This window comes from Vombatus ursinus, unplaced genomic scaffold, assembly GCF_900497805.2.
Source record: "Vombatus ursinus unplaced genomic scaffold, bare-nosed wombat genome assembly UNPS02014839.1, whole genome shotgun sequence".
NCBI classification, from domain to species: domain Eukaryota; kingdom Metazoa; phylum Chordata; class Mammalia; order Diprotodontia; family Vombatidae; genus Vombatus; species Vombatus ursinus.
This window is the reverse complement of record NW_020954617.1, coordinates 6,656,069-6,681,275: the sequence shown is the minus strand read 5'-3', so window position 1 is coordinate 6,681,275 and position 25,207 is coordinate 6,656,069. Positions and strand designations below refer to the sequence as shown.

Genomic DNA, 25,207 nt, shown 5'->3' with positions numbered 1-25,207 from the left:
ACAACCCCCCAAAGGCAGGGACTTTGTTATTTCTCTGTATCCCCCGCACTTATTACACATTTTATAGATGTTTGTTGATTGATCATGCCACTGTTGCGGGTGCTAGAGATAAAAAGCCAAAAATGAAACCATTCCTGCCTTCAACGACCTTATATTCTATAGGAGGAAATGATATATAATATATAGCATATGCAAAATGATACATACATGACATACAAAATATACAAAATGATATATACATATATAGCATGTACAAAATATGTTTGTATAAAATAGATATATAAAAAATAAATACAAGGTAATCATTTTTGTTGGGGGGGAAGGCATTAGCAACTGGGGGATCAGGAAAGACCCTATGCTGGAGGTGACAACTGAGTTGAACTTTGAAGTTTGAATTGTAAGAGGCAGAAGTGAGGAGAATGTGCATTCTAGTAATGTGGACAGCTTGGCATTGTAGGAAAGGAAATCTCATATATGAGGAACTGCAAAAAAGTCAATTTGGTTGGGCCAAAGAGTAATGCTGCACTTGTTTCTTTAGACTTGGCTAAGCTGGACAAGGCCAGCTGGAGATGAAAAGAATCATACAAGTGTTACTGAAGGAGAAGCAACAGCCCCACAGTTCTGTGCTGCTTTGTGTACTTTTAGTTGGTTGTCAATAAACATTTATCAAGCTATCAAGTGTGCCAGCGGCTGTGCTGCTAAGTGCAGGGCGATACAAAGAAAGGCAAAAGATAGTCCTGGCTCTCTAGGAGCTCTCGTCTAATGGAGACAACATGAAAAGAGCCACTTACAAACGAGATGTAAATACAGGATAAACTGGAGATAACCAGCAGAAGGAAGACACTTTCAAAGGTGGATGGGGAAAGGCACTTATCAAACCTCTGTTGAATATTACTATTGCAAAACCAATAACTTTTCAAAGTAGGAGCAGAATGTAGACAGCCTGTTATTGTGAGATCCCTATTTTAGAGCAAGGCAAATGAGATTATACACACACACATATATACATGCACAAAAATGTATAGATGCATATTTACACAATATACATGTATATGTGTATATGTATTTTACATTTATGCAACACATTTTAATATACCCAATTCATATTTTACATAGATATGTGCACACGTATATTTACATGCACACACATTACATGTGTATGTATAAATATATGCAAGATGTATTTTATGTATGTGTATATGTTACACACATACATACACATATCACTTTGCAAATCGTAAAGCAGTATATAAATACTAGATATTCTTCTTCTTATTATAATAAGCGATTGCCCCACTGGCCTACTTCCAAGAGAGGTTAACCCCAAATTACTCTTGCTTATAGAGCACTGAAAATTAACAAGCAGACTATGTATGAAGCATTCTCAACTCTTCAAAATAGACAACCAAATAAAAACTAAAGCTATCATTAGCGTTGTCATTATAATTAATTATTATTGTTGTTGTTAAGGTGATGACGACAGGAGTGGTTGGAGGGATGGGGAGGGAGAGGAAAGGGGGAAGGAGGAGGAGGAGGAGAAGGAAAAGGCCCGTGGAAGTGGAAGGGAAGCCAGAGGAAAAAGCAGAACTACAACTCCCAAAAGCCCCTAGGAAATTGCGCGCCGCCGCGGTGACCCTTCTCTTTCGGCGGCCGAGCCGGGGCCCCGCCCCCGCAGGTGACGTCACTGAGAGGTGACGTCACGGCGCTCAGAGCGAGGCTTCGGTGGAGAAGCAGCCGCCGGAGCTGGAGTCGCCGCTGGTGGCGGAGGCAGCGAGAGAGCGAGCTAGGGAGGGAGGGGGGAGGCGGAGCGGAGCGCGGAGCAGCGCGGCGCTGCGCGGAGAGTCGGAGCCGGGGCCGGGGCCGGGGCCGGGGCCGGGGCCGGGGCCGGGGCCGGAGCCGGAGCCGGGGCCAGGGCCAGGGCCAGGGCCGGGGCAGCAGCTGCGGAGCCGACGACCCAAGAGAGACAGAGCCGGGAAGCTCGGGGCGCTCCCCCAGCCCCCCAGCCGGACGGTGCCTGGTGTCTCCCCCCGCCTCCCCTCCCGGGGGGAGGAGGAAGAGGCGGCGGCGGCAGCAGCGGACCGGACCTCGGGGTGTTGCCGCCCCCACAGGAGGAGCCGGGCCGGCCGCGGGCTCCACAGCGCCGGGGCCCGGGGCCCGTGACCCCTGACAGACGGGCCTAGGAAGGGAAGAGGCGGCGGCGGCGACACCATGTCATCCCCCAGCCCGGGCAAGAGGCGGATGGACACGGACGTGGTCAAGCTGTATCCTTCGTGGCCGTGGCGGGGGGGGGGGGGGGTCGGCGTGTGGGTTCTTTTTTTGGGGTCCGGGGGGCGGGGGGGGGGGGCGCCTACTGCCCCCCCCCTCCCCCGGCCTTCCCCCCCCGGGACCCCACCAGGGCCCTGGGGCAACGCCCCCCCCGTCCGTGACTCCCCCCCCCCCCGTGCCTAGGGCTCCTCCTCAGCACCTCCCAATCCCTTTCATCGCCTCCATTAACTGCAACCCCTCCAAATACGCGTTGCTCTCTTTTTCCTGCACCCCCTCCATATCTATGACCTCACCCCTACAGATTTAAAACCCCCAAAGACCGGCCTTTTCTCCTGGGACTAGGTGGGCTTTTTGCTTATTTCCCCCAGCTACTTAAGTAGCCCACCCTACAGGTCTTCCTTCTTTTCTTTTTCAGCTGTATAATTTAGGGGCCAAAGATGGGGATATCCTAGGATGGTTCCTTTCTATTTTCAGTGAAGAACCCCCAAATCACTATCCAGAATATTTGTAAGCCAAATGACCCCTTTCCTGCTTTATTCCCACTTATTTTCTGTATTAGTAGAAAGAGGCAAGCAGTACTCAATTCTATGCAGTGTCCTCTAACCCCCCCCAATTAAAAATAGCCATTTATATACTTGTCAGGCACCCCTTCTCGGGTTTAGCTTTGCTGTCTGGGAGAACCCCACTTTGCTGCCTGCCTCTGACAAAGCCTACCTTATATACTAAGTACTGTAAAGAGGTACTCGGTGGCTTAAGCCAAACACCGTCCTCTGCAAGTGTATGTGACTGAGAAGAGAGAATGGGGAGCACTTTTCCAAAATAACCCCCTCCTCGCCGCAGGAGAACCCCTCAACAGCATGAGATTAGGGTTTTGGGGAATACCTGCCCCTTCTCAGATAATACCTTTTCTACACCCTCCTCCAATGGGGGTGACATGTTGGAGAGATTAGATTGTATTTGAGAAGAGCACTGAAGACAGGGCTTTTGTAGTGGTGGTTGGTTATTATTATTTACTTAATGACTTCAGCCAGAGAAATTCCCGAAGGTTCCTGGGCCAAATCCAGGGTTTTTTTTTGTTTTTTTTTTTAAAAGGGTGATTTAGAGGTTGTGGGGGATGGAGGAAATGAGCCAAGCGACCAGAACAGCTAGTCCCTCCGGGGAAAGGGGGGTAAAATGCAGTTGAAAAGTCCAGTTTACCTTCTTTCCCTCCCCTCCCCACCTCTCCTCCACTCCCCCCCGTTGCAGGGTTTTGTTTATATAACAAGTAGTTTGGCTGGATTCTCCTGAAGAATTCCTTCATTTATTTATTTATTTATTCATTACTATTTTTGATTGGATGATTTATCTCTTTTGTAAAGGGTGGGTAATACTATTGAATATTCAATCAAAAAACTTGGCCGAGTTTTAAAGTAGAATTAAAAATTTTGGTTTGTATGTGGGGGATGGGTAGATGTTTGTCAAATTCAGAGATTATTCATAGTGTTTTAAGGAACAAGAAGGTGGCTTTCCCTACTCCACCCCAGAGAACTTGCTAGGGATTAGCTGCTGGAGATGTAGAAGTTTGGGCCTGAGTTTTTGTTTCTTGGGGATTGTATGTGTGAGAAAAGACAAAGAGAAAGGCGTAGGGGATGTATAAATGAATAAAATTGTTTCTAGGGAAAAGGTAAACCAAGACATTGTTTTATGTCCTGCCCCTGATGTAAGGTTGAGTATGTGTAATGGATGATAGCAGTTGTGTTGAAGGCTTTTCATAAGGTTGTAGCAAAACTTGTAACTGTGGATATGTGTGTATTTAGACAAAGCTGCTTCAGATTCTAGGCTTGTTTAGAAAATAGGAAATGACACTGATTGTGGCAGAACCTGAGTTATTTTTATCCTGGATTTAGTGTTACTGTCAGTCCAATGCAAATTTTCAGCTAGTGTTTAATTTAGTTGGGGGGGGAGGGAGGGAAGAACTCTAGCTGTTTTTTTTTTAAACAATATCATATTCTTAAAACATATACATGTGTGTTTTTAAAAGGTTGGGAATAAGGGGTGAGGCCCAACTTGACCTGAGCCCTTCCCAAGACTGCTCCTTTTGTTCATTTAGTAGTTGTGGCATCTAGAATGATTACCGCATTTAGGAGTAGGGGCATCTGTGGAGGGGAGGTGGTGAGACAAAGAAGGGCAGGGTAGTTTTTTTTTTTGTAAGTGGCTTTATTTTGTAGCTTATTTTTAGTAGATGATAAAGACAGACAAAGATACATTGGCTTCCTGTTCATTCCCCACCTTCACTCTTTTCTGACAAAAGAAAGCAGAGGTGCTTTTAAATCACAGGTCTCTTGTATAGTAGTCCTAACATCCTGGGGATTTAAAAGCCAGGGGTTGTCTTTGCTATGTGTTTGTTTTTTTTTCCTTCTAGCGTAAACAACACGATTGAGAAGTTCATATTTTTCAGATACCTTTTCTAGGTCTTCCTCCTTGTTTTTTTGTGTGTTTTGTGGCCTCCTTCCTCTGATTAAATGAGATCAGTAGGCCCGAACTGAGCCATCACTTTTTGAATATAAATAATGTACTTGTATATTTAGCTGAAATAAAATAAGCCCAGTTCTAAAATAAGTGAAATTATGTGGAAAGGAAAGAGAGGGTGTTGAAAATAAGACAGTGAGTGAGGAAGTAGAAAAAATAGGTCTGAAGGAATGTACTTGCTTGTTACTCCCACTGGCCCTTGATTTCTTGGGGTTGTGCTTTCTCCCATTTTCTTTGCAATCTCTTGTTTCAGCCCATTTTTGGATGTCTCCTGGGCATAATTATGCCACCAGGATTTACAGCCTGGCAGGGAACCTATGTACTACTAAAGTAACAGGGTGTGGGGGTAGGGAGAGAAGAGGATGGACGTGTAACTCATGCCCCTGCTTTCCATGACTCGGACAGGTTCATCAGAGACGTGGCCTCTGTCATTTGGAGTCAGTGATCTTTCTTTTGTGACCGGGTTGGTAGGAGGAGATCAGACTTAGTTCTAAGTTATTTGGGGAATGAGTATTTTGCACGGATGCACTGAAATAATTTGCTGGGTGATTGTGTTCTGAAACTCTGACTCATTCATTGTTTCTCTCCTGGTCGTTGTGCAAACCTTCCTCTGGAGCCTAAAACCGATTTAAATTGCTTCTTAGCACTGTGGGGATGTCCTTGTCCCAGTACTTGCCTTCACCCGCTGGAGTGCCTTTGAGTGTGTGCAGGTGGGGAGAGGAAGGGGGCTTTATTCATCCAGTCGGCCCAGTAGAGGCTTTTCTGGGTCAGAACTGGAGTGTGCTTTTTAAATGTCAGTTTTAAACCTAGCTGATTATTTAGATTATACTAGAACTGGGGCTTTTCTGTACTTAACCTACCATTTGCCCTCAAGGAATAACCTGTTAAATTTTCCCCTGGTGGAGGAACAAACTGCTCGGGTTACACCTAGGTCCCTTGACTGTGGGGGTTTTTTCACCGTCTCACCCTGTTGCACAGTCTTTCTGATCCTTTTATCTGTGAACCAGAGGCCCCTGCTAAATGCTGGAGCTGCTTGTTTTGGGGAAGCGTCTGCAGGCGAAAGGCCGCAGGCACAGCTCCCCTTGGCTCATTGGCTGTTCTGTTACTACCCGGAAACTGAGCAGTGGGCGGAGCTGCCCAAACAGCTGATGGAGTATGACCAGAGTGTGTTTGTATACAAAAGAGAGGGGGCTGGGGGAGCCTGGAGAAAGGCTTACAAAACATAAAACAGGAGAAATCATAAGTGAATAAGTAATCACCAGGATAAAGAATGCTTGCAAGGAATAGATAAGTGGGCATCTGATGTCACAGCATTTGTACTTAAGTAGGCGAATATATTCAGAAAGTTTGTGAGTTAACAGATCATAGGATCATGAGTCTAGAATTGGGAGAGGGACTCCAGAAGCCATGGAATTTAACCTTCATTTTACAGATAAAAAACTGAGACCCAGGGAGATCAAGTGACTTGTTCAAAGTCACATAGAGAGTAAATATCAAAGCATTATTTAAACCCAAGTCCTTTAACTCCAGAGCTGGGGTTCTTTTATAATAGTAGTTTGTGGGGATTTATAAAGGAATTTATGTAGGAATTTCTGTTGGCATAGCTAATAGTGATTAGAAGCAAAATTTTTGTGGCACTTTTGAGAGCAGGCTGTTTTCTCTTCCGAAGTTAATGCAGTGACTTAAGCAGAATACATGACTTGAAATATGTTTAGCTGACTATATGCAGAGGCAGCATAATCAAAGCATAGTAGACATTTAACTTCTCTTGCCAAGCTTCAAATTGGTTTCAGAAAAGGAACTGCTGGTGTTGTAGAGTTGTAGAGTGAATTCATTAATATGGTCGCAATAAAAACTTTATAGGATCTATATACTTCCTGCCCCCCCCCCCCTGTACCTATTATTTCATTGGTACACGGGACTCCAAATGAATAAAAGGAAGGAACCAGCATTTGTTAAGCACCTACTGTGTTAGGCACTGTGCTAATAAGTGCTTTACAAGTATTATGTCATTTGATCCTCACAACAACTTTTGGAGGTAGATGCTGTAATTATCCCCATTTTACAGTTGAGGAAACTTGGGCAGGCACACGTTAAGTATCTTGCCAAGGGTCACATAGTAGTGGTAAGACTTATAAGACCTAGAAGGTCTTCAGAGTTAGTTGCTTATAATACTTGAGGTTTTATAGGTCTTTTCATGGCAAATAACATGTGGGTAATGCAGATAAAAATCTTTGTAGAAAGAACAAACATTGTGTTATGCTGTGATAAAGGAAGCAAGGTCATCACAATTACATCTTGAATAATTTTTATTTTAAATTTATTTTAAAAGAAGTGGTAAGAATGTTAGTAATTTCTGAATGTCAGTATAAATGAACACCTTTACTCTGGCTTTGTTTTGACTTAAAAATAAGTGCAAATACAAAAATGAAAATGTGCAAGCATTTTTCTTGAAAATGCCTCTTTAAAAAACTTTATGTTGTTTTGCCATTAATCTTTTGTTTTCACCCTTAATTTAGTTGTTTGGTTACTTTTGTTACACTTCATTATGCACTTGAAGAGTAGACAATTCTGTAATCTTTTAATCAGCTCAAGTATCAATTGGGAACCTGTGGTTTGGCTTCCATTTCCTGTGGTCTCTATTTTAGTGAGATGATGGGATGGAAGTTGGAACAGTTTTATGATCTTCACTCTTCTAGCTGAAACTAAAAGATTTGGTAACTTGTAATGTTCAGAGTTTGTCTTCTCAGCTTAGATTTTGGTGACAAAAATAACATGCTGGTAGTTATCTTGGTTAAACAGGGACCCACATGAGTAAGCATTCACAGCTTTAGGCCATCTGATTCCTGCAGTTCTAGTAAGTCACACCCATGTCTAAAAATTCAGCTTTCAGGAAAAAAAACTGCTGCAAATGTGAACCATAAAAACCAACCTGGTGTATATGCTATTAATAGTCTGGTTTATATGCTGTATTGATCATCTTGTGATTGTGTATTTTGTGCAAAAATACTGGATTATGTTTTCAGTTTATTTTAGTATTTGTTTTGTTGACTAGAATTTCTGATTGCTAGAACCATTGAATTTTGGGTTTGAAAAAGGAGTTTTTCATGCAAATTTCCCTGTAGTAGGCACTTAGATTAAAACAAGTTTTAAAAAACTTTTAGTACCTCCAGTGTATGTTCTAGTTAATATCCTTTCAGACTGGTTGACTCGTTAGTTACTAGACTAACAAATAAATTGGAAACCGTCATTCTGACATCTTGTAGTGAGAAAGGAAGAGAATTGGATCTGGAATAAGACTGGAGTTCAAATCATTTTACCTCTCTGGTCCTTGGTTTGTTAATCTTTAAAATGAGGTGTTTGGAATAAATGTTCTCTATGGCTCCTTCCTGTCTTAAATCTACATTCTTGTTCTGCTGAATTTCCTTAGTACCTATGTTCCCTATGTCTGTTATGGTAGAAGTGATGAAGATCAATAAATTGGGGCTGATGGCAGTGGGGTACTTGTTAAAGTGCCTGACTAATATATTGTTGGCCTAAATGAATTAATGGTCTAAATATTCCAATCTCTGGCAAAATCTGGAGTAATGTGGGAGCCTGAATTTGATTTTCACAGATTGGGTTCCATATTTGATTCACAGGTGAAATTCTGGTTGTCATTAAACTGTCATTGCTTTAATTTGTAGCCATTTAATAACTTGTGGAAAAGTATGGCTCCAAAGCAATGATTACCTTGTCAGTACAATATTTGTTTTTGGTATCTGCTGCCAAAGTACTATGTATGTTTATTTTAAAAATTAAGATGGGTTTTTAAAATTTGGAGCCTTTTTGACCATTTTTTTTATTAATTGGAAGCATAATAAAATCAGAATCAAATTACTTTTAAAAAAGTTTATTCTATTTTACTTTTTTGCAATTAATAAGCATTACTTTTCTCTTGCTCTTCCCTTCCCCCCATTACTTTTACGTTTTACAAATCACATTGTTTTTATATTTACCAGGGAGAGAATTTAGATTTACACATCTTTCCAAAAAGGTAAATAGTATTTTCATTGTTTTCTGTCTATATTTTTAATGTAGTGTTTATTGATCTTATCTGTTTGTCTACCTATATGCATGTGTATGATTTAAATTTAGATAGCATTTGCAGGCAAGTACTGAGCAGTTCAAAAATTTTCCCCACTATTCTTGTGGCAGGCAGTTATATTCTTTCCTTTTCCATGCCCCTGACCCTGCCTTCCCTTTTCCTTTTCCTTTCCCTCCCTTTTCTTTAATGGGTTGGGGAGAGCTGAAGAGATGAAATAACATTGACAGTATAGAACAGATCAGTTACAGAGCCAGAAACAGACTGGAGGAATTATAAGGGAGATATTTTAATATTTTCCAGTCCCAATTTTCACATTTTCTTCCATATGTAATTCACTCTTGTGTAATATCAGGGATTTAAAAAAAGCATTCCTGATATCTTATGGGTTGATAGGTTAGTAGACATTGATATTTAATGATGAAGGCAGGTACTAAAGCTCAGTACTTTGTGAGTAGTAAACTTTTAATTAAGAATTGTTGAATTAGTTAATGTCATCTTATTTCCTGCTGTATGTTATCAGTGTACATTTCCTATTTATACATAGATATATGAGTGTGACTTAAAATCTTGTTAGTAGCCACGGGAAATCTTAGCTTGGTAAATTGGAGTGAGACACTCTTCTAAGGCAGTTTGTTTGGATCCAAGTGTAGACCTTGAGGTTGTTGTGGCAGTGGTGTTCTTGGAAGCTGAGACTTAGATGCGTGTGCTTCAGAGATAGGACTTGGTCTGCTTTTATAGTAATAGTTTTCTACTGGGACACTCTTGAACAGAGCAGAAGATAATAGGTTTTGAAGGGCTGCTTAATCTATTGATTGACTGCTGGCTATCGTTTCTTCTTTTCCCTTATTTTGCCATGTGTCCCTAAGAAGAGGGATTGGAAGACAACTCCTTTTGACACGACCTTTTGAATTATTTGACCAACATAATAAAGATATGTTTCTCAGTTTACATGAAATCATATGTGTATGTGGGATAAAACCATATACATTGTTAATTAGGTGGAAGATCTTATCTTTCTAGGTTCATAGAATTGTATTTCCTTTATTAATAAAATCTCAGATGAGTTGTTATAAAATAGAAACCAAATAACCAGGCATGGCTTTGGTCAGCTCTGGTACATTTGTTTAAAAACAGTTAGGCTCTCTGTGACTTTGTCTAAAAAATACCAAATGCCACATAATGTATTGAAAAGTTCAACTGAATGTGGTATTATGTGAAAAAAGCAACTGTTTAATTTTTTTTTATCAACTTGGAATCACTTGACAACCTCTGAAAAGTAGATTTAATGGATGTAGAGACTCAACATACAGGTAACCTTTATTTTCCATTGTAGTATTTTCCCATAGGATAGCTTTTATGAGCATTAGGTTTCCCTTTTTGATACATTCAAGTCAGTTATTTTCTTATTTTACTGGATTTAAGACTGTTTTGCAAATTCTAGAAACTACTCTTTGAATAAAATAGAATATTCCATTGGTTAAATAGCCTGGAGCTTGAAATTTCAGCCCATTTTTCCCCCCCTCACTGTAAAGAAGGGAGCAGGGTTGTTGGCTTTAATTTTTTTTTCAATAATAAGTGACCATTAGTTTTATTTTACCTATATACATTTTTTTGGTCAGCTTATTAATGCAAACCAAGCAGAAGAGTTGCTTCTGAAATATCTTGAAAACCAACACATTTTGGATTTTAAAAATGGATTGTTTCTTCTCAACTATTGAAGGCAAAGACCATCAGTGTGGGAAGAAGCTGCTTTTTAAAATGACAAAGCACTTTCCTATAAGGGGACTTTAGCTCTTATTTTGTTCTTTAAAAAAAATTTAAATTTAAATTTTAAATTAGTGGACCTAAAACAGTTGTCAGATGGGTGGAGCATTAATAGGACTGTAATAAAAATTTGATATTCCTCACATTTGTTAACTTTATAAAAGCTGTGTTAATGTTGTTGCCAAAGCTGGATTTTTTTTTTTTAAAGAAGGGAAAACATTCTATCTCCCTTCTATCCCGCCTCCACTCCAAATTGGATCCTCTGTGTTAAAACACTAGTTTCTCAAGGAATAGAGGAAGGAGAGGAAGTACATCTGAGTGTGTTCTTTAGTCTAATTATCTGGATAGTTGCCCATTTTCTTGGCAGTAAAGAAAGGCAGCTGTTGAATGACATAACTTTGAATATCAAATGAGGACATATATTTGAGTATATGTGTATTCAGTGATTCAATGTTTACCCGAGTTTCTTGTGAACACTTTTTTTCCGGTCTTTGTCTTTTGTTGTATGTGCTGTTGGGTTAGAAGACATAAGCTACTTCTCTTGAATTTGTGAGAGATTAGTTATATCTTTGTCATTATTTTTTCATAGCAATGTGTTTTGTAACAGGTAACCTGATTATCATTTGGAAAGAATTGCTTTTTCTCCCAAACTTAGTTTCTTTACAAGCAGGTGGAATGACTATATTTTCCAATTTGTACCATTTATCTCTGGCAAGTAGTAAGTGTTCCACTTCTTTGATGGTGCCTCTAAATCTAAGCAAATAGGGATAAGATAATTTATATTGATAAAAGTGGTCTTAGGTTGATAAAAAAAATCTTTCTTTGAAGGGGAGTGGGATCTCAAGGGCTTTTGAGAATCTAATATTTATCTAAGACATTTTATTAAATGCCTCAGTGCTTTTCAGTCACATAAAATTAAAAATAGTATCAAATTGAGTACTTCTTTGACGGTAGTTTGAAGTCCAAATTCTACTTGTCTTCCTCAAGCCTGAACTATTTTGCTTTGCTGTAATACTGCAAAAACCTTTTTATATTCATGTTGTACATATAAAAAATTCAGGCTAGCCATTCTGATGTTAAGTAGTTAATGTATTAAATGATATCTGAGAAGTAATGAAAGCAATGGTAGTTATTTCCAGCCTGTGATTTTGATTCTGTTGTCTTTTGTGGTTATGAAATTCAGATTCTGAAGTGTCTAATTGTTTAGGTTGGTTATATTTCTGTCTGACCTTTTCTTTGTTGAATTATACTTTAGCCTTCATATTAGAAGGCTTCCTTTGTAACCAAAATTCACTCTTCACTCTGGTTGCCCATGGAAGGGAAAGAGGAATAGTCTCAGTATTTCTCAGCATGTATTTCATATGAATATTAAGAAGTTTTTGGTTTGCTGCCTTTAGTAGCAACAAATAAAGTCACAAGAAGGTTAGATCTTCCACAGACATTTGAGCTGCCTTCTGTTTTGTTTATCCTCAGTTTTTTGGTGATGTGACATTACTGAACTTTTGAATTTGAATCTCTCCAAATTTAAAAATCACAAGATTACTACCCATGATGATAAATGTCATAATGTCAGCACAGAGTAGTTAAAATATTTGAGTTGAATTCAGCAAAGGTTTATTAAGTTCCTACTACCTGCTAGGCACCAGAGATAAAAACAAAATCATCCGTGCTTTTAAGTAGTTTGCATTCTGCTGTTAAGACCAGCAGTTATATAGACAAGTATTACAATAATAATAGCTAATATTTTATAGTGCTTTAAGGTTCACAAAGCACTTTACATATATTATCATAAAATATAAGATAGAGAGTGAAGAGGACAGACAGTTCCAAACCTGAGGAGGAAGGACACTTTTATATGGGGATCTATGTTGGGGAATGAGGAAGGTAGCATGGAGGACTCCTGATGTCAGCCTTGAAGGAGAAGGATAAGGCTTCCAAAAGGCAAAGATGAATTGGGACTTCATTCCAGGTATAAATGTTAGACTCTGCGAATGTATTGGGGACTGGCGTTCATGATAAAGATTAAGGTTCTATATGGTTCTTTAATGAGATGGGATACAGAAAAAAACCTTTGAATTTAGCAGTTAAGTGGTATCTACTTTGTTTCCAGTTCTTTGCTACTACAAAAATGCCAGCCTTGATTGTTAAAGATATGATTATTAAAGAACTATTTCATGAATACTATGAAGTATTAATATACTTGGTAATAATATTACTGATGATCTTTTGAAGTCATAATTTGTAGTGTCTTATGTTCAAGGGGAAAAGAGGCAGGTATTCTCCTTTTGCAGATGAGGAAACTGAGCCTTTGAGAGGATAAGTGATTTGCTACAGCTGACAAATGACAGATCCTCAACTAGGATCCATTTTCCAGTTTCTAGTCCCATGGTCATTCCAACCACATCCGTATGTCATTGATGTGTGTGAGGATTCCCTCCTGGTCTGTAACTTAGTGGATACATTTTAGAATGCCACCTAACCTCAGAGAGGTTGTGATTTCCCTTGGTCACACAGCTAGTAAGTGTGAGGTTGGGTTAGAACTCAGATTTTCCTAATCCCAAATACAATATTCTGTTATACTAAGAATTTACTATTCTGGCCAGTAAAATTGATCTGATAATTCACAAATCATGCTTCATGTCTTTAATATTTCCCATTTAATCAGGTAGTTTTCCTTTGTTGGGGAGCAGATATTTAATTGTTTCTTGGATGGCATCACTTTTTGAAGGCTTTGTCATAGCACTGCCGTTCAAAGCTCTGAAATGATGACCTTAAATTTTGGCAAGTATAACCTTTATCTGTAGCACTTTGAAAATACAGTATTAAAAGTATTAAAAATACAAAGAGTGATATTAAAAAGCAGTAGGTGTTGCCTGAATGTAATAAGCATTACGTCTGTGGAGGTAACATACTAAGAATTTTCCTTAGACTTTTTGTGGCCTTCAGTATTAGTTAAAAAGGGAAAGCTCCTGAAAAAGTGACAGCTCCTGGCAGTATTGTTTCTCATTAAAAGATTAAGTCAACCATTTGTTGTTTGATATAGAAAAGGGACTTGGCTATAAAGTAATACAATAGCTTTTCCTTTATAAGCTTGAATTAGTCTTATTTCTTTTTTTTTTAGGCACTTGGGGTTAAGTGACTTGCCCAGGGTCACACAGCTAGTAAGTGTCAAGTGTTTCATCTGAGGCCGAATTTGAACTCAGGCCCTCCTGACTTCAGGGACGGTGCTCTATCCACTGTGCCACCTAGCTGCCCCTAGTCTTATTTCTTAATAGTTATAGTGTACCTGAAAACTGTTGAAATAACCTCAATCTGACATGTCTATTAATCTGCTAAAAAAGAGATTAAAAGATGAATTCAAAATGATTTATCTCTTAGTATTTTGTCATTTCTTGGTAATAGACTGAATTTTGTCATTAATTTCTTCAGAAGGCACAGGTTTTTCATAAGGTGTGTAGTAGATAGAGGAAAGAAATATAGTAAGAGTGTGTTAGGTCATAAATCCTGCTTGGTGCTAAGCATACCAGTATTTATGTTATTGGTATAACAGAAACTGAAGAGGCAACCTCTTTCCCTGCTGTCCCAGTCCTCCTTTGTCAGGTATTTTAAACAGATTAAATTAGGCAGCTAGAGTGCTAGATCTGGAGTCAGGAAGGTATGAGTTCAAATGTAGTTTCACACACTTTTTTTTTTTAGAGACTTTTTTTTTTAAGGCAGTTGGGGTTAAGTGACTTGCCCAGGGTCACACAACTATTAAGTGTCAAGTGTTTGGTCTGAGGCCAGATTTGATCTCAGATCCTCCTGACGTCAGGGCCAGTGCTCTTTCCACAGTGCCATTTAGCTGCCCTGTTCTCACACACATACTAGTTAGTTGTGTGACCCTGGGCAAGTCACTTAACTCTGATTTCCTTCCAAAAAAAGGGGGGGAGGGGGAATCACAGGGTTAAGTCACTTAACCTCTCTCTTTTTCAGTTTTCTCATTTGTAAATTTGTGATAATAATAGCGCTTAACTCCCAGTGTTGTTTATGAAAGTCAAATGAGGTAGTATTTGTAAAGTGCTTTTCAGACCTTTGAAGTGCTATATAATGCTGCTGTAGTTATTATATTAACATAAGTTTGAACCAGTATACAGTGGAATGGTTGTTTAAGCCAAGAAAATAGTTTTCAGTTTTCAAAATGTATCCTGTTAAATGTGTCCATCAAAGTAGAGTTTTTGGTCTTTGTTTTATACATTAAATTGAGGATGATATAATAAATTTCCCAAAGCCTTAAGGACCTCATTTGTTAGAGCTCAGTTCTTCTTCATTAAAAATTATACTTCCATGCTTTAACAACTTTATCTTAAGATTTTCAATATTGTAGAGGAAAAAAAGTATTGGATTTTGGTTTGGTTCTTAAACTGTTAAGTATCTAAGGTGGATTAAGTTAGAAACTTTAATGTCCTTGAAATTTCAGTTCTTAGAATGAAGTTATGCCAGTTTCTATCTGTAGATATTTTTGTTTCTTAAACAGTTTCATACAGTTCTTTAAACCGCATGAATTATTTTAAAAAGAGAATCATTTATGTTCTTAACAGGGTATTCTGATGTTTCCATCATTTAAAAAACTTGATATTTGAACCCCTTAATGCTATATAAAATCGATATAAATTAATAAGGTATGAGCTCTTAGTTCCTAATACCTTCATTTCAGAGTAGTGTATAAGCCATTGGTGCCCAGGAGCCATACATATCTTTTAGATTTGTTTCTATATTTAGCTAGTTTCATGGGCAGTTTAATTTCTCACATTTGATTGAAGTACATGTATAATACTTTGTATATGAGATGAAGGTTACCTTTTATTTGGGTCTTTCCATTAAAGGTGACAAAGGCATAATTTTATTTGCTTCATATTACTCTGGGAATCATAGAATTTTAAAATAGGAAGGGATCTTAGAAAAAAATGCCCACATATAAATTCCTTGTTGATTTCTCTTAGGATTAATTAGATTAGGGAGAGGTCTATGTTCTCATTCTATGCTAATTCCAATGAGAACTTATTATCTCTATCCATATGAAATTTTTTATAAACATTTTCTAAGTATTATTTTTTTATCATTATATCATTTTATGCTTTTGTGTCCCTGTATCTGTTTTATTGAAACTATTAATGAAAATGTCGATCTGTCCAGAAAATAGAAAATTTCTACCAGGGGAATAAGGTATTGTGTATAAGTGAATTTTCTAGGTAACTGAAACTTTATTCAGACAACACAAAAAAACCACATTTCTGATGAATATATTTCTAAAATGTATTACACATTTCCAAAGTAGTTTAAACTATATAATTGCTAGTTGAGGCAGTTGGATGTCTTTATTTAAAATTCTGCTGAATCTGATTTTAAGTTTTAAATTTTTTGATATCTTGTTTTTATATCACCTTCATTTTCAAATATGCCACTCCCCTCTTCAGTGATCTATCCCTTGTAACAAAGAATAAAAAAAGAGAATGGGAAAAAAAGATCAGCAAAACTAATGAACACACCAACTGAGATAATATTATATATACAAGTGTTCTCCACCTTTTCAAAGAATGGAAGAAGGTGCATCTTCTTTACTCTTTTTGGAACAAACTTGGTCATTATAATTACATATCATTTAGTTTTGGTTTTCTGGATAATGGCTAAATACAAGTGCAACTAGTAAGCAAAATTAGATTTGCTTTTTCATTTGATAGAAAAGTATTCAGAATATAAAAATGGGCGTGCCAAATTATAATGAGAATTTATGTAGCCCTTTAAGGTTAGTGAAGAAGCACTTTATAATTAGTATCTCATTTGAGCTCCCAACAACCCTGGGACCTCGGTACCATTATTATCTCCATTTTGCAGTTGAGGAAATTGAGGCAGAGAGATTAAGTGACTTGCCAGGGTCATATAGCTAGTGTCCGAGGCTGGATTTGAACTCAGGTCTTCCTAACTCCAAGTCTGGCGTTCTCCCTGCTTTGCCACCTAGTTTGTCTCTAAATTGTGAGAGACACCCTTGTTTCCTGATTTCCATTCAGTCCTTGATTTTCTGCTTCCTTTATTTGGTGAAACTCCCTCTTCCCCTCCTGCAGAGGGGCAGCATCCTGGACAAACTAAATATATCAGAGGAGCAGCAAACTTTATGGTGTAGTGGAAAGAACACTTTCCATTGTAGTGGAAAGGACATGAGTGAGTCTGCTGCTCCCTCTATTGGACCGTGGGCAAATCATTTGACATCTGGGACCTTTAAATGTATAATGAGTTTTTTCATCTGTAAAATAAGAAGAATTAACCAGATAATCTCAAAGATTCCTTTCTTCTAGCTCCATATCTGTTGAACAGGGTTCTTGTTTACAGATGAATGTGAGGAAGTAATGTAGGTCAGAGAAATCTTAAAGCTGGTATGCTTGCCAATCTGGGAACTCTGGTGGTGTCAATCAGACCTTTGATCTTTAATACTACCGCCTTGATTTACATAGTAGAAATCAGTGACAAGACACAGGAGGCCCACATGAGGCCCTCCTAGAGCAAGTCAGGCCTTGACTATACAGCTTTATTACTTCTTTCTTTTCATTACTTTTGGGGGCTGCCCACCTCTGGGGCTGCTTCAGGGCTCCTGGCGATTTCTCCTTTGTCTGAAAGGCAGCGTGATGAGTGGAAGAAGCACTGACTCTTGAATCTGAGACTGGGAGTTCAGACCCTGGATCTTCTTCCTCTCAGTGTGTCTCCTCACCTCATTCTCACTGGCCCTCAGCCTCTTCATTGGACTAAGTGATCTCCAAAATCCTTTCTGGTTTTAAATCTTTGTTCCTACCAGGGATCTTTTACACCTTTGAGAAGAAGGACACTCAGGACCAAGCAGTTACTGCTGTCCCATTGAGCAGATCTTTCCATCATGCTCTCCTTTCTCTTCTGTTATTCATATTGCATAGCATGTTTCTTCATTAACTCACTATTATCAGCCCAAGGAGAGGCAGAGTGGTGCACAGCAGAAGACACTGACCCTGGACTCTCACCCTTCAAATAATCTGTGATGCTTTCTTTCTTTTTTTTTTTTTTTAAGGCATTGGGGTTAAGTGACTTGCCCAGGTTCACACAGCTAGTAAGTGTCAAGTGTTTGGTCTGAGGTCAGATTTGAACTCAGGTCCTCCTGACTTCAGAGTCAGTGCTCTATCCGCTGCACCAGCTAGCTGCCTGCCCCTGATGCTTTTTTCCTGTGTGACCATGAACACCTCTCTGTTCCTTGGCTTCCTCCACTATAAAATGAGGTGGGGTTGGTATGGCACTTCATGTTTCCTTTAGTTTTGTATGGCATATCAAGTCCTGTTGATTAAAAACAAAGTTCACATTCCCCTAGCTTGCTTTCAGAGCTGTGCATTTGGTTCTACTGCTGTGCTTTGATCCAGCCATGGGATGACTATTTTCTTAGACTCTTGTTTCTTATTGGGATTCCCTTCCTTTTTTTTTTTAAAATATATTTATTTTTAATTTTCAACTTTCACTTCAACAGATTTTGATTTCCAAATTTTCTCCCCATGTCTCCCCTTCCCCCACCCCAAGATGGTGTGCAATTTGATATAGGCTCTACATATACATTCATATTAAACCTATTTTCACATTAGTCATGTTGTAAAAAAGAATTAGAACCAATGGGAGAAACACAAGAAAGAAGAAACAAACAAAAAGAGAGGAAAAAAAGGAGAAAGAGCAAATAATATGCTTCAATCTGCACTCAGACTCCATAATTCTTTTTCTGGATGTGGACGGCATTTTCCATCATGAGTTCTTTGGAGATGTCTTGGATCCTTGAATTGTTAAGAAGAGCTAAGTCTATCAAAGTTAATCATTGCAAATTGTGGCTGTTGTGGTGTACAATGTTCTCCTGGTTCTGCTCACTCAACACAACTTGTTCAGCCATTCCACAATTGATGGGCATCCCCTCAATTTCCAATTCTTTGCCACCATAAAAAGAGCTGCTATAAATATTTTTGTACATGTGCATCCTTTTCCCATTTGTATGATCTCTTTGGGATATAGACCTAGAAGTGGTATTGCTAGATCAAAGGGTATGCACGTTTTTATAACCCTTTGGGCCTAGTTCCAAATTGTTCTTCAGAATGGTTGGTTCAGTTCACAACTCCACCAACAATGCATTTGCCACATCTTCTCCAGCATTTATCATTTTCCTGTTTTGTCATGTTAGCCAATCTGATAGGAGTGAGGTGGTACCTCAGAGTTGTTTTAAATTGCATTTCTCTGATCAATAGTGATTTAGAGCATTTTTTCATATAACTGCAGATACCATTACTTTTCTTAATCTGAAAACTGCCTCTTCATATCCTTTGACCATTTATCAATTGGAGAATGACTTGTATTTGGAATACCCTTCTATCCAAGTATAATACATCCAGTTCTTGTGCTTTGTCCTTCAATTCCCAGACCAAAAAGCCATCTTCATGAAGCCTGACCTTTTCCTACTTTGCTAGAGGTAATCGCTTTGTCTTCTCAACCAGCAACTTTTTGTACTTTTTTTTAAAAAGTAAATTATTTTATTTTTAGTTTTCAGCATTCACTTTTCTAAGATTTTGAGTTCTAAATTTTTTCCTCCTCCCTCACCTCCCCCTTTCCCAAGATGGCATGCAATCTGATATAGGCTATACATGTATAATCATATTAAATGTATTTCCACATTAGTCATGTTGTGAAAGAAGAATCAGAACAAAAGAGAAAAAAAAGAAAATAGTATGCTTCGATCTACATTCAGATTCCATCAACTTTTTATCTGGATGTGAATAACATTTTCCATCATGAGTCTTTTGGAATTGTCTTAGACCATTGCATTGCTGAGAAGAGTTAAGTCTATCAAAGTTGGTCATTGTGCGGTGGTACTGTTACTGTGTATAATGTTCTCCTGGTTCTACTCACTTTACGCAGCATCAGGTTTTTCTGAAATCTGATCATTTCTTATGGAGTAATAGTATTCCATTACATTCATATACCACAACTTGTTCAGCCATTCTGCAATTGATGGGCATTCCCTCAACGTCCAATTCTTTGCCACCACAAAAAGAGCTGCTATAAATTTTTTGCACTTGTGGGTCCTTTTCCCATTTTTTATGATCTCTTTGGGATATAGGCCTAGAAGTGATATTGCTAGGTCAAAGGGTATGCACATTTTTATAGCCCTTTGGACATAGTTCCAAATTGCTCTCCAGAATAGTTGGTTCAGTGTACAACTCCACCAACAATAATTTTTTTCCACATCTAATTTTCCCACATCTTCTCCAACATACCTCAGAGTTCTTTTAATTTGCATTTCTCTAATCAGTAGTGATTTAGAGCATTTTTTCATATACCTATAGATAACTTTAATTTCTTCTGAAGTTAAAGTTAATCTAAAATTCTGACTATTTATCAATTGGGGAATGACTTGTATTCTAAATTTGACTCACTTTGTACCTTTATGGCATGTTATGTGTTATCTTGTATTATTATTTGCATATATATGTATTTTCTCACTCTAATTAGATTTTAAGCTTCATATGCAGTTTTATTAAAAATATCTCATAGTGTCTGATTCATACAATATCTTGTGTACACATGATAGGTCCTAATTATTTGTTGAGTGAAGGATTTGGATTAGATAACTTCTAAAGTCTCTTCCAGCTCTAAATCTATGATCTTATGAGGAGCCTAGTAGTTCACATTTATTCTGGGAACATCCTTGTTTTGTGGGATAGCGTAATTTATTTTTTATGGATGGGAAACTGAATTAATTAAACTTTGGCAGAATCCTAGAGTTGGTGGATTTGGGACCTGAGCCCAAATGGATTTAATTGGCATGAGTTTCCTGCCCCTGGTTTGTAGAGCAGATTTAACTGGGTTTTCATAAAGCCTATATGTAATTTTTGAACAGAAAAAAATACCTAGCTCAGGCATTTAAAAAAAGCTTTCTATTTTTCTGGTAATTGGCCACCACTTTATTATTGTAGCTGATACGGATTTGGCTTTTGCAGTGCATAGGATATAGTTTTATAGTTTACCTTTTTTTGTCTGTGTAGACAATCCATTTGTCATAGGATCTATAAATGATAATACCTGTCTTGTAATTGTAAAATATAGTTGTCTTAAGCTTTAATAGATTTGTTTTTAAATACTATTTACAGATTTTTTTTTGTTGTCACAATAGCTTAATTTATCCAAGTTTAAAGATGTTATCAAGATCCTGTTTAGGAAAGACTGCTCAACTTTAGCAGTTTCTTCTCTTGTCAAATTGAGAGATTAATAGTAACAGAACTTATTAGGTTGCTTTTTAGCCATTGTAGTTCATTGAAATGGTATCAAAATGTATCAAAATGTTTGTCAGCTAGGTGGGAACAGCTAGGTGGCACAGAGTGGCAGGCCTGGAGTCAGGAAGACACTTACTGTGTGACCCTGAGCAAGTCACTGAACTCTGTTTACCTTACCTTCCTCATTTGTAAAATGAGCTGAAGAAGGAACTGGCAAACCACACTAGTATCTTTGCCAAGAAAACCCCAAATTCGGGTCACAGAGTTGAACACAACTGAAATGAAGAATAAGAACAATGATGTGGATAGAGGCAGAACCCACACTGACAAAAATCTTAGGTCCTTAAAGGTGGAGATTGTTACATTGTCTTTTTTATATTCCCTAGTGTCTGGCACAGAGTAACTGATTGATTAATGTTTGTTGATTAATATTATGTGGTAGGAAAATAATTGAGACATGAAAGGAACCTTTTCTGCGGTCCATTTAAATGGTCACTGTGATCTAGGAGAGATTTTGAAAGGAACAACTGAAATGAATGAATCTGTGTGCTATCATGATCTCTCTTTCTCTCTATCTGCTTCGACTTTGTGTGTGTGTATGTGTGTGTGTGTGTGTGTGTGTGTGTGTGTGTGTGTGTCTTTGTCTCCCTCTGCCTGTGCCTTTGTCTTTCTTACTCTTTCTCTTGCTGTCTCTCTGTCTTGGACCCTGTCTTTCTCACATCTGACCCCTTATTGTAGTATGGAAGTGACCCAGATTTCTCAAAGCTATGTCATCAGAGCGCAAATTATGACAGGTGTTACCAAACTGAAAAGATTTAGCATATAGGTGACAGATTGTGTCTGTCATCCCAGAACTGGCAAAGTCATGTTTGGAGGGGTTTATTACCAGGTGGTAATTTTTTTTTTTTTTTTGCTACAGCAGCTCATTAAAACATATACATAGGAATTAGGAAGTTGGAAAACTAGTGTACCTACTTAGATGAAGTATCTTATGAAAGTGTTGAAATGAGTCCTTTTCTGGCCAGTGTCCAAAGGAACAAAGAATAGCAAATGTAATACGTTGTTTTGGGTTAAGCATCTATTTTCAAGGCCTTCTGCCTTTATATTAGCACATGAAGATGTTTGAGCTTAACTGCTCTGATGTGAAATAAAAGATTTGTGGAATTCTAACATTTGTAAAATGTAAAACATGCTTCTGTATTCAGATAACAAGAAATCAAGACAGGAAAGCTAGCTTTAACATTAGATTGGGGAATAGAAGTATAAATAGAAACAGTCCAGAAATTCTTTCTATTAGCTTGTAAGTATCTGTGTATTTGGCCTTTGTGACCGTTCTAATGCAGTGAAATTGGCTAATGTAGACTGAATAGGAATATAGAAAAATTTGAAAATGGATTGTATATGAAATGTTAGGTTTCATAACTCAGCTTACAGACAGATCTCAAGATACAAACTTATCTCCCATAAAAGTGGCTATGTGTGTGGTTCCTTATTGCTCTGCTTATTGACTTAATTTTCCCTGCTAAGTCCTTTCCTTCAACTTATTAGCCATCTCTTAGTTGTTTGCAAATGTTAGTATGTCTTTTGATACATAGGCCATTGCTGATGCAGGCATGTCATTAAAAATGTCAAAAATTTCTTTTTCTTATCATCAGTTCTCTTTCTATTTGTATTCCCATATCCCTAGAGATTGAATTCAGTATGAGATTTCACTTCTGAAGATGACTGTTCAATCTAATCTCCACTTTGTGTCATTTTGTCCCATTCTGTTATTATTAGTACCTTTTAAGAGTTTTCTTATCCTATAGACCATTCAGGTTTTTTTTTTTTGCCTCATTCCTTTTTTGGCTTTTTTAGTCATTGCTAGACTAAGGAGAAATTGCTAACTTCGAGAATTACGAGCAAATTACAAGTAATTTAAACTCTCCACTAATCATATCTCATTATAGAAGAGGAATAATAGACTTTCTGGCATAATTACACTGGGGAAAAAATTTTTCAATCTGAACATACAGACACCAAGTTGTGCTATAGTTTCTCTGGTGTGACAGGACAGCAATTCTTGTAAAATAACTTAAGATTTTTTTTTTTTAGCACAGCAAGCTAATGTCAGTTTTATTTGGGAGGAAAGAAAAATAAATGGGCTCACAATTCAAGCTCTCTGGCTACAGAATGTTATATCAAATAGTATTTTTAGTGAGCTAGTGAGTTGAATGTAACTCATTTATAATAAACTCATTGTTAGAATATTTCATTTATACATCAGATACCTGTATCCCAAACAAGAATGTCTGAGCTCTAATATGAATTTAGATTTCCAGGACAAAATGGAAGATTAATATTAGTTTTGTTTATTGTACTTGAAATGTCTTTTTTCTATTTAAACACATACTTAATAGGAACATAGTGAGTCCTATTATTGTTCAACATACAGATGTATTACAGGCTTTGAGAGAAGTCTTACACTGGGTAGCATTCTGAAAAATGATGAAGAGTATTTGAAATCTTATTTTACTAATTGTTTACTTGAGGTTGAGAAATGGTAGATTTCAAATTTGCTTTTTCTGAGCCTTGGCATTACTAGCATTTTGTTCCAAGTAGTTTTGTGAGGATAGGAGTAATAGGGATAGAAAATAAGCCTTTTATTAATAAATGTAAGAGATTTTGTAGTCTCTTAAAGAGGTCTCTGTTTAGAATCAAGAGATAACCAAGTTCTCTGGCTAACTGGGACCCTAAACTTCAGTTAACTTCTTTACAAAAGGAAGATGATAGTACTATAATGTAGGTTACAAAGAGTATACAAATGCAAAATGGAGGAGATGGTTTTTAACAGACTGCTTTAAGCCTGGAAGGACATAGAAAAGCAGATTTTTTTAGGTTGATGGAATGAAGGATGAAGTGGAATGGGAAATTTAGATTGAGTGAGGATCAGAAAAAGGAGACTAGGTTTTGCAAATCGATTTGTCTTGCCAGAAAAGAGGATAGAAGTAAGGGTGAAATTGGCAAGAAATTGAAGGAATGGTTATTTGTTACTTGATATGATAGACAATTGAGAATTGAAAAGGACCAAGGACCGATGATATTCATAAATCTTCATATCTAACCAAATCTTTTTTTTAAGCTATGTCTCCCTTTAATTTGTCATTTAGGTCAAATCTAGAAAGTCTTCCAAGGGAAACTGGATATATGGAGCTTCAAAAAGAGGTTGCAATAATGCAAGGTGTAACTTTATCAGGTTTCGGTAGGAAATGGATTAATCCCTGAAATTTTTGCATTAAGATGGTTAAGATAATTATGAAGGTAATATTACCTCCTCAGATATGTACTTTATAACTATGTGGTAACATTACTGTTTACAGAGTAAAACAAAAAAAAACGCCACAGAAGCATTTAAATTTGGAAAACCAACAGGCTACTTATACCTGGCATATTGCTGAATATGTGAGATGGTTAGTAGGAACATGGGGAATTGCATGGTATCCATGACTCATGCTAATAAGAATTCTATCTCTTTGTAAATAAAATGTGCAAGGCTTCATAACTCTCATCCCACAGAAACATGTGAAAATATAAACTTGTTATCTCCTAAAATGTTTTTTTTCCTTCTTGCTCTGGCTTTCCACTGACCTATTTATTCCCCTAAGGCTCTGCCTTTCATTAGCCACCTCTTAGCTTTGTGGGAACCATCATGAGTCCTAATAATTGGTTCCATCCGTTGCTGATTCAGATATGTAATAAGAAACGTAAATTATAAACTGGTAGAGGCTTGGCTGAAATAGCAGCTTGGCTGAAAAAGATCTAGAGGTTTTAGGGGACTATGAGCCCAATATAAGTAGCTACTTAGAAAATCTAATGTTCCTTCAGGTTGCATTAAGACCAACTGGGTCCAGGACCAGGGATTTGATGACCCACAGTATTCTTCCCTGTTCAAACCACATTTGGAGTTTTATGTTCATTTCTGAGCTAGAGAGTGGAGGAGAGCAATCAGGATGGTTGAAGAGACAGGGAGCACTTAAGATCACCTCATGTGAGAAGGCGTTGAAGGAACTGGGGGTGCTTTAGCTCACGGTGATTTGGACTTTATGTAAGAAACAATCTTCTAATGATTAAAAGGTGGCACAGTGGATAGAATGCTGGGCCTGGAGTCAGGAAGACTCTTCTTCCTGAATTCAAATTCTGGCCCCAGACACTTAGTAGCTGTGTGACCCTGGGCAAGTCACTGAACCCTGTTTGCCTCAGCTTCCTCATCTGTAAAATTTGCTGGAGAAGGAGATGACAAACCACTCCA

General features: G+C 37.8%; 1 protein-coding gene across 2 annotated transcripts in view; it reads left to right on the top strand.

Moving 5' to 3' along the window:
• The first annotated feature begins 2,110 nt into the window (after positions 1-2,110).
• UBE2H (ubiquitin conjugating enzyme E2 H) overlaps positions 2,111-25,207 on the top strand; it is a 152,710-nt gene continuing 129,613 nt past the window's right edge. The window contains exon 1 of one of the 2 annotated variants that reach the window (XM_027840130.1): positions 2,111-2,261. In XM_027840130.1, the coding sequence (XP_027695931.1) occupies positions 2,209-2,261 (53 nt within the window). In that variant the 5' untranslated portion in view covers positions 2,111-2,208. The remainder of the gene's footprint in view (positions 2,262-25,207) is intronic. The other variant, XM_027840131.1, reaches the window with a different exon arrangement.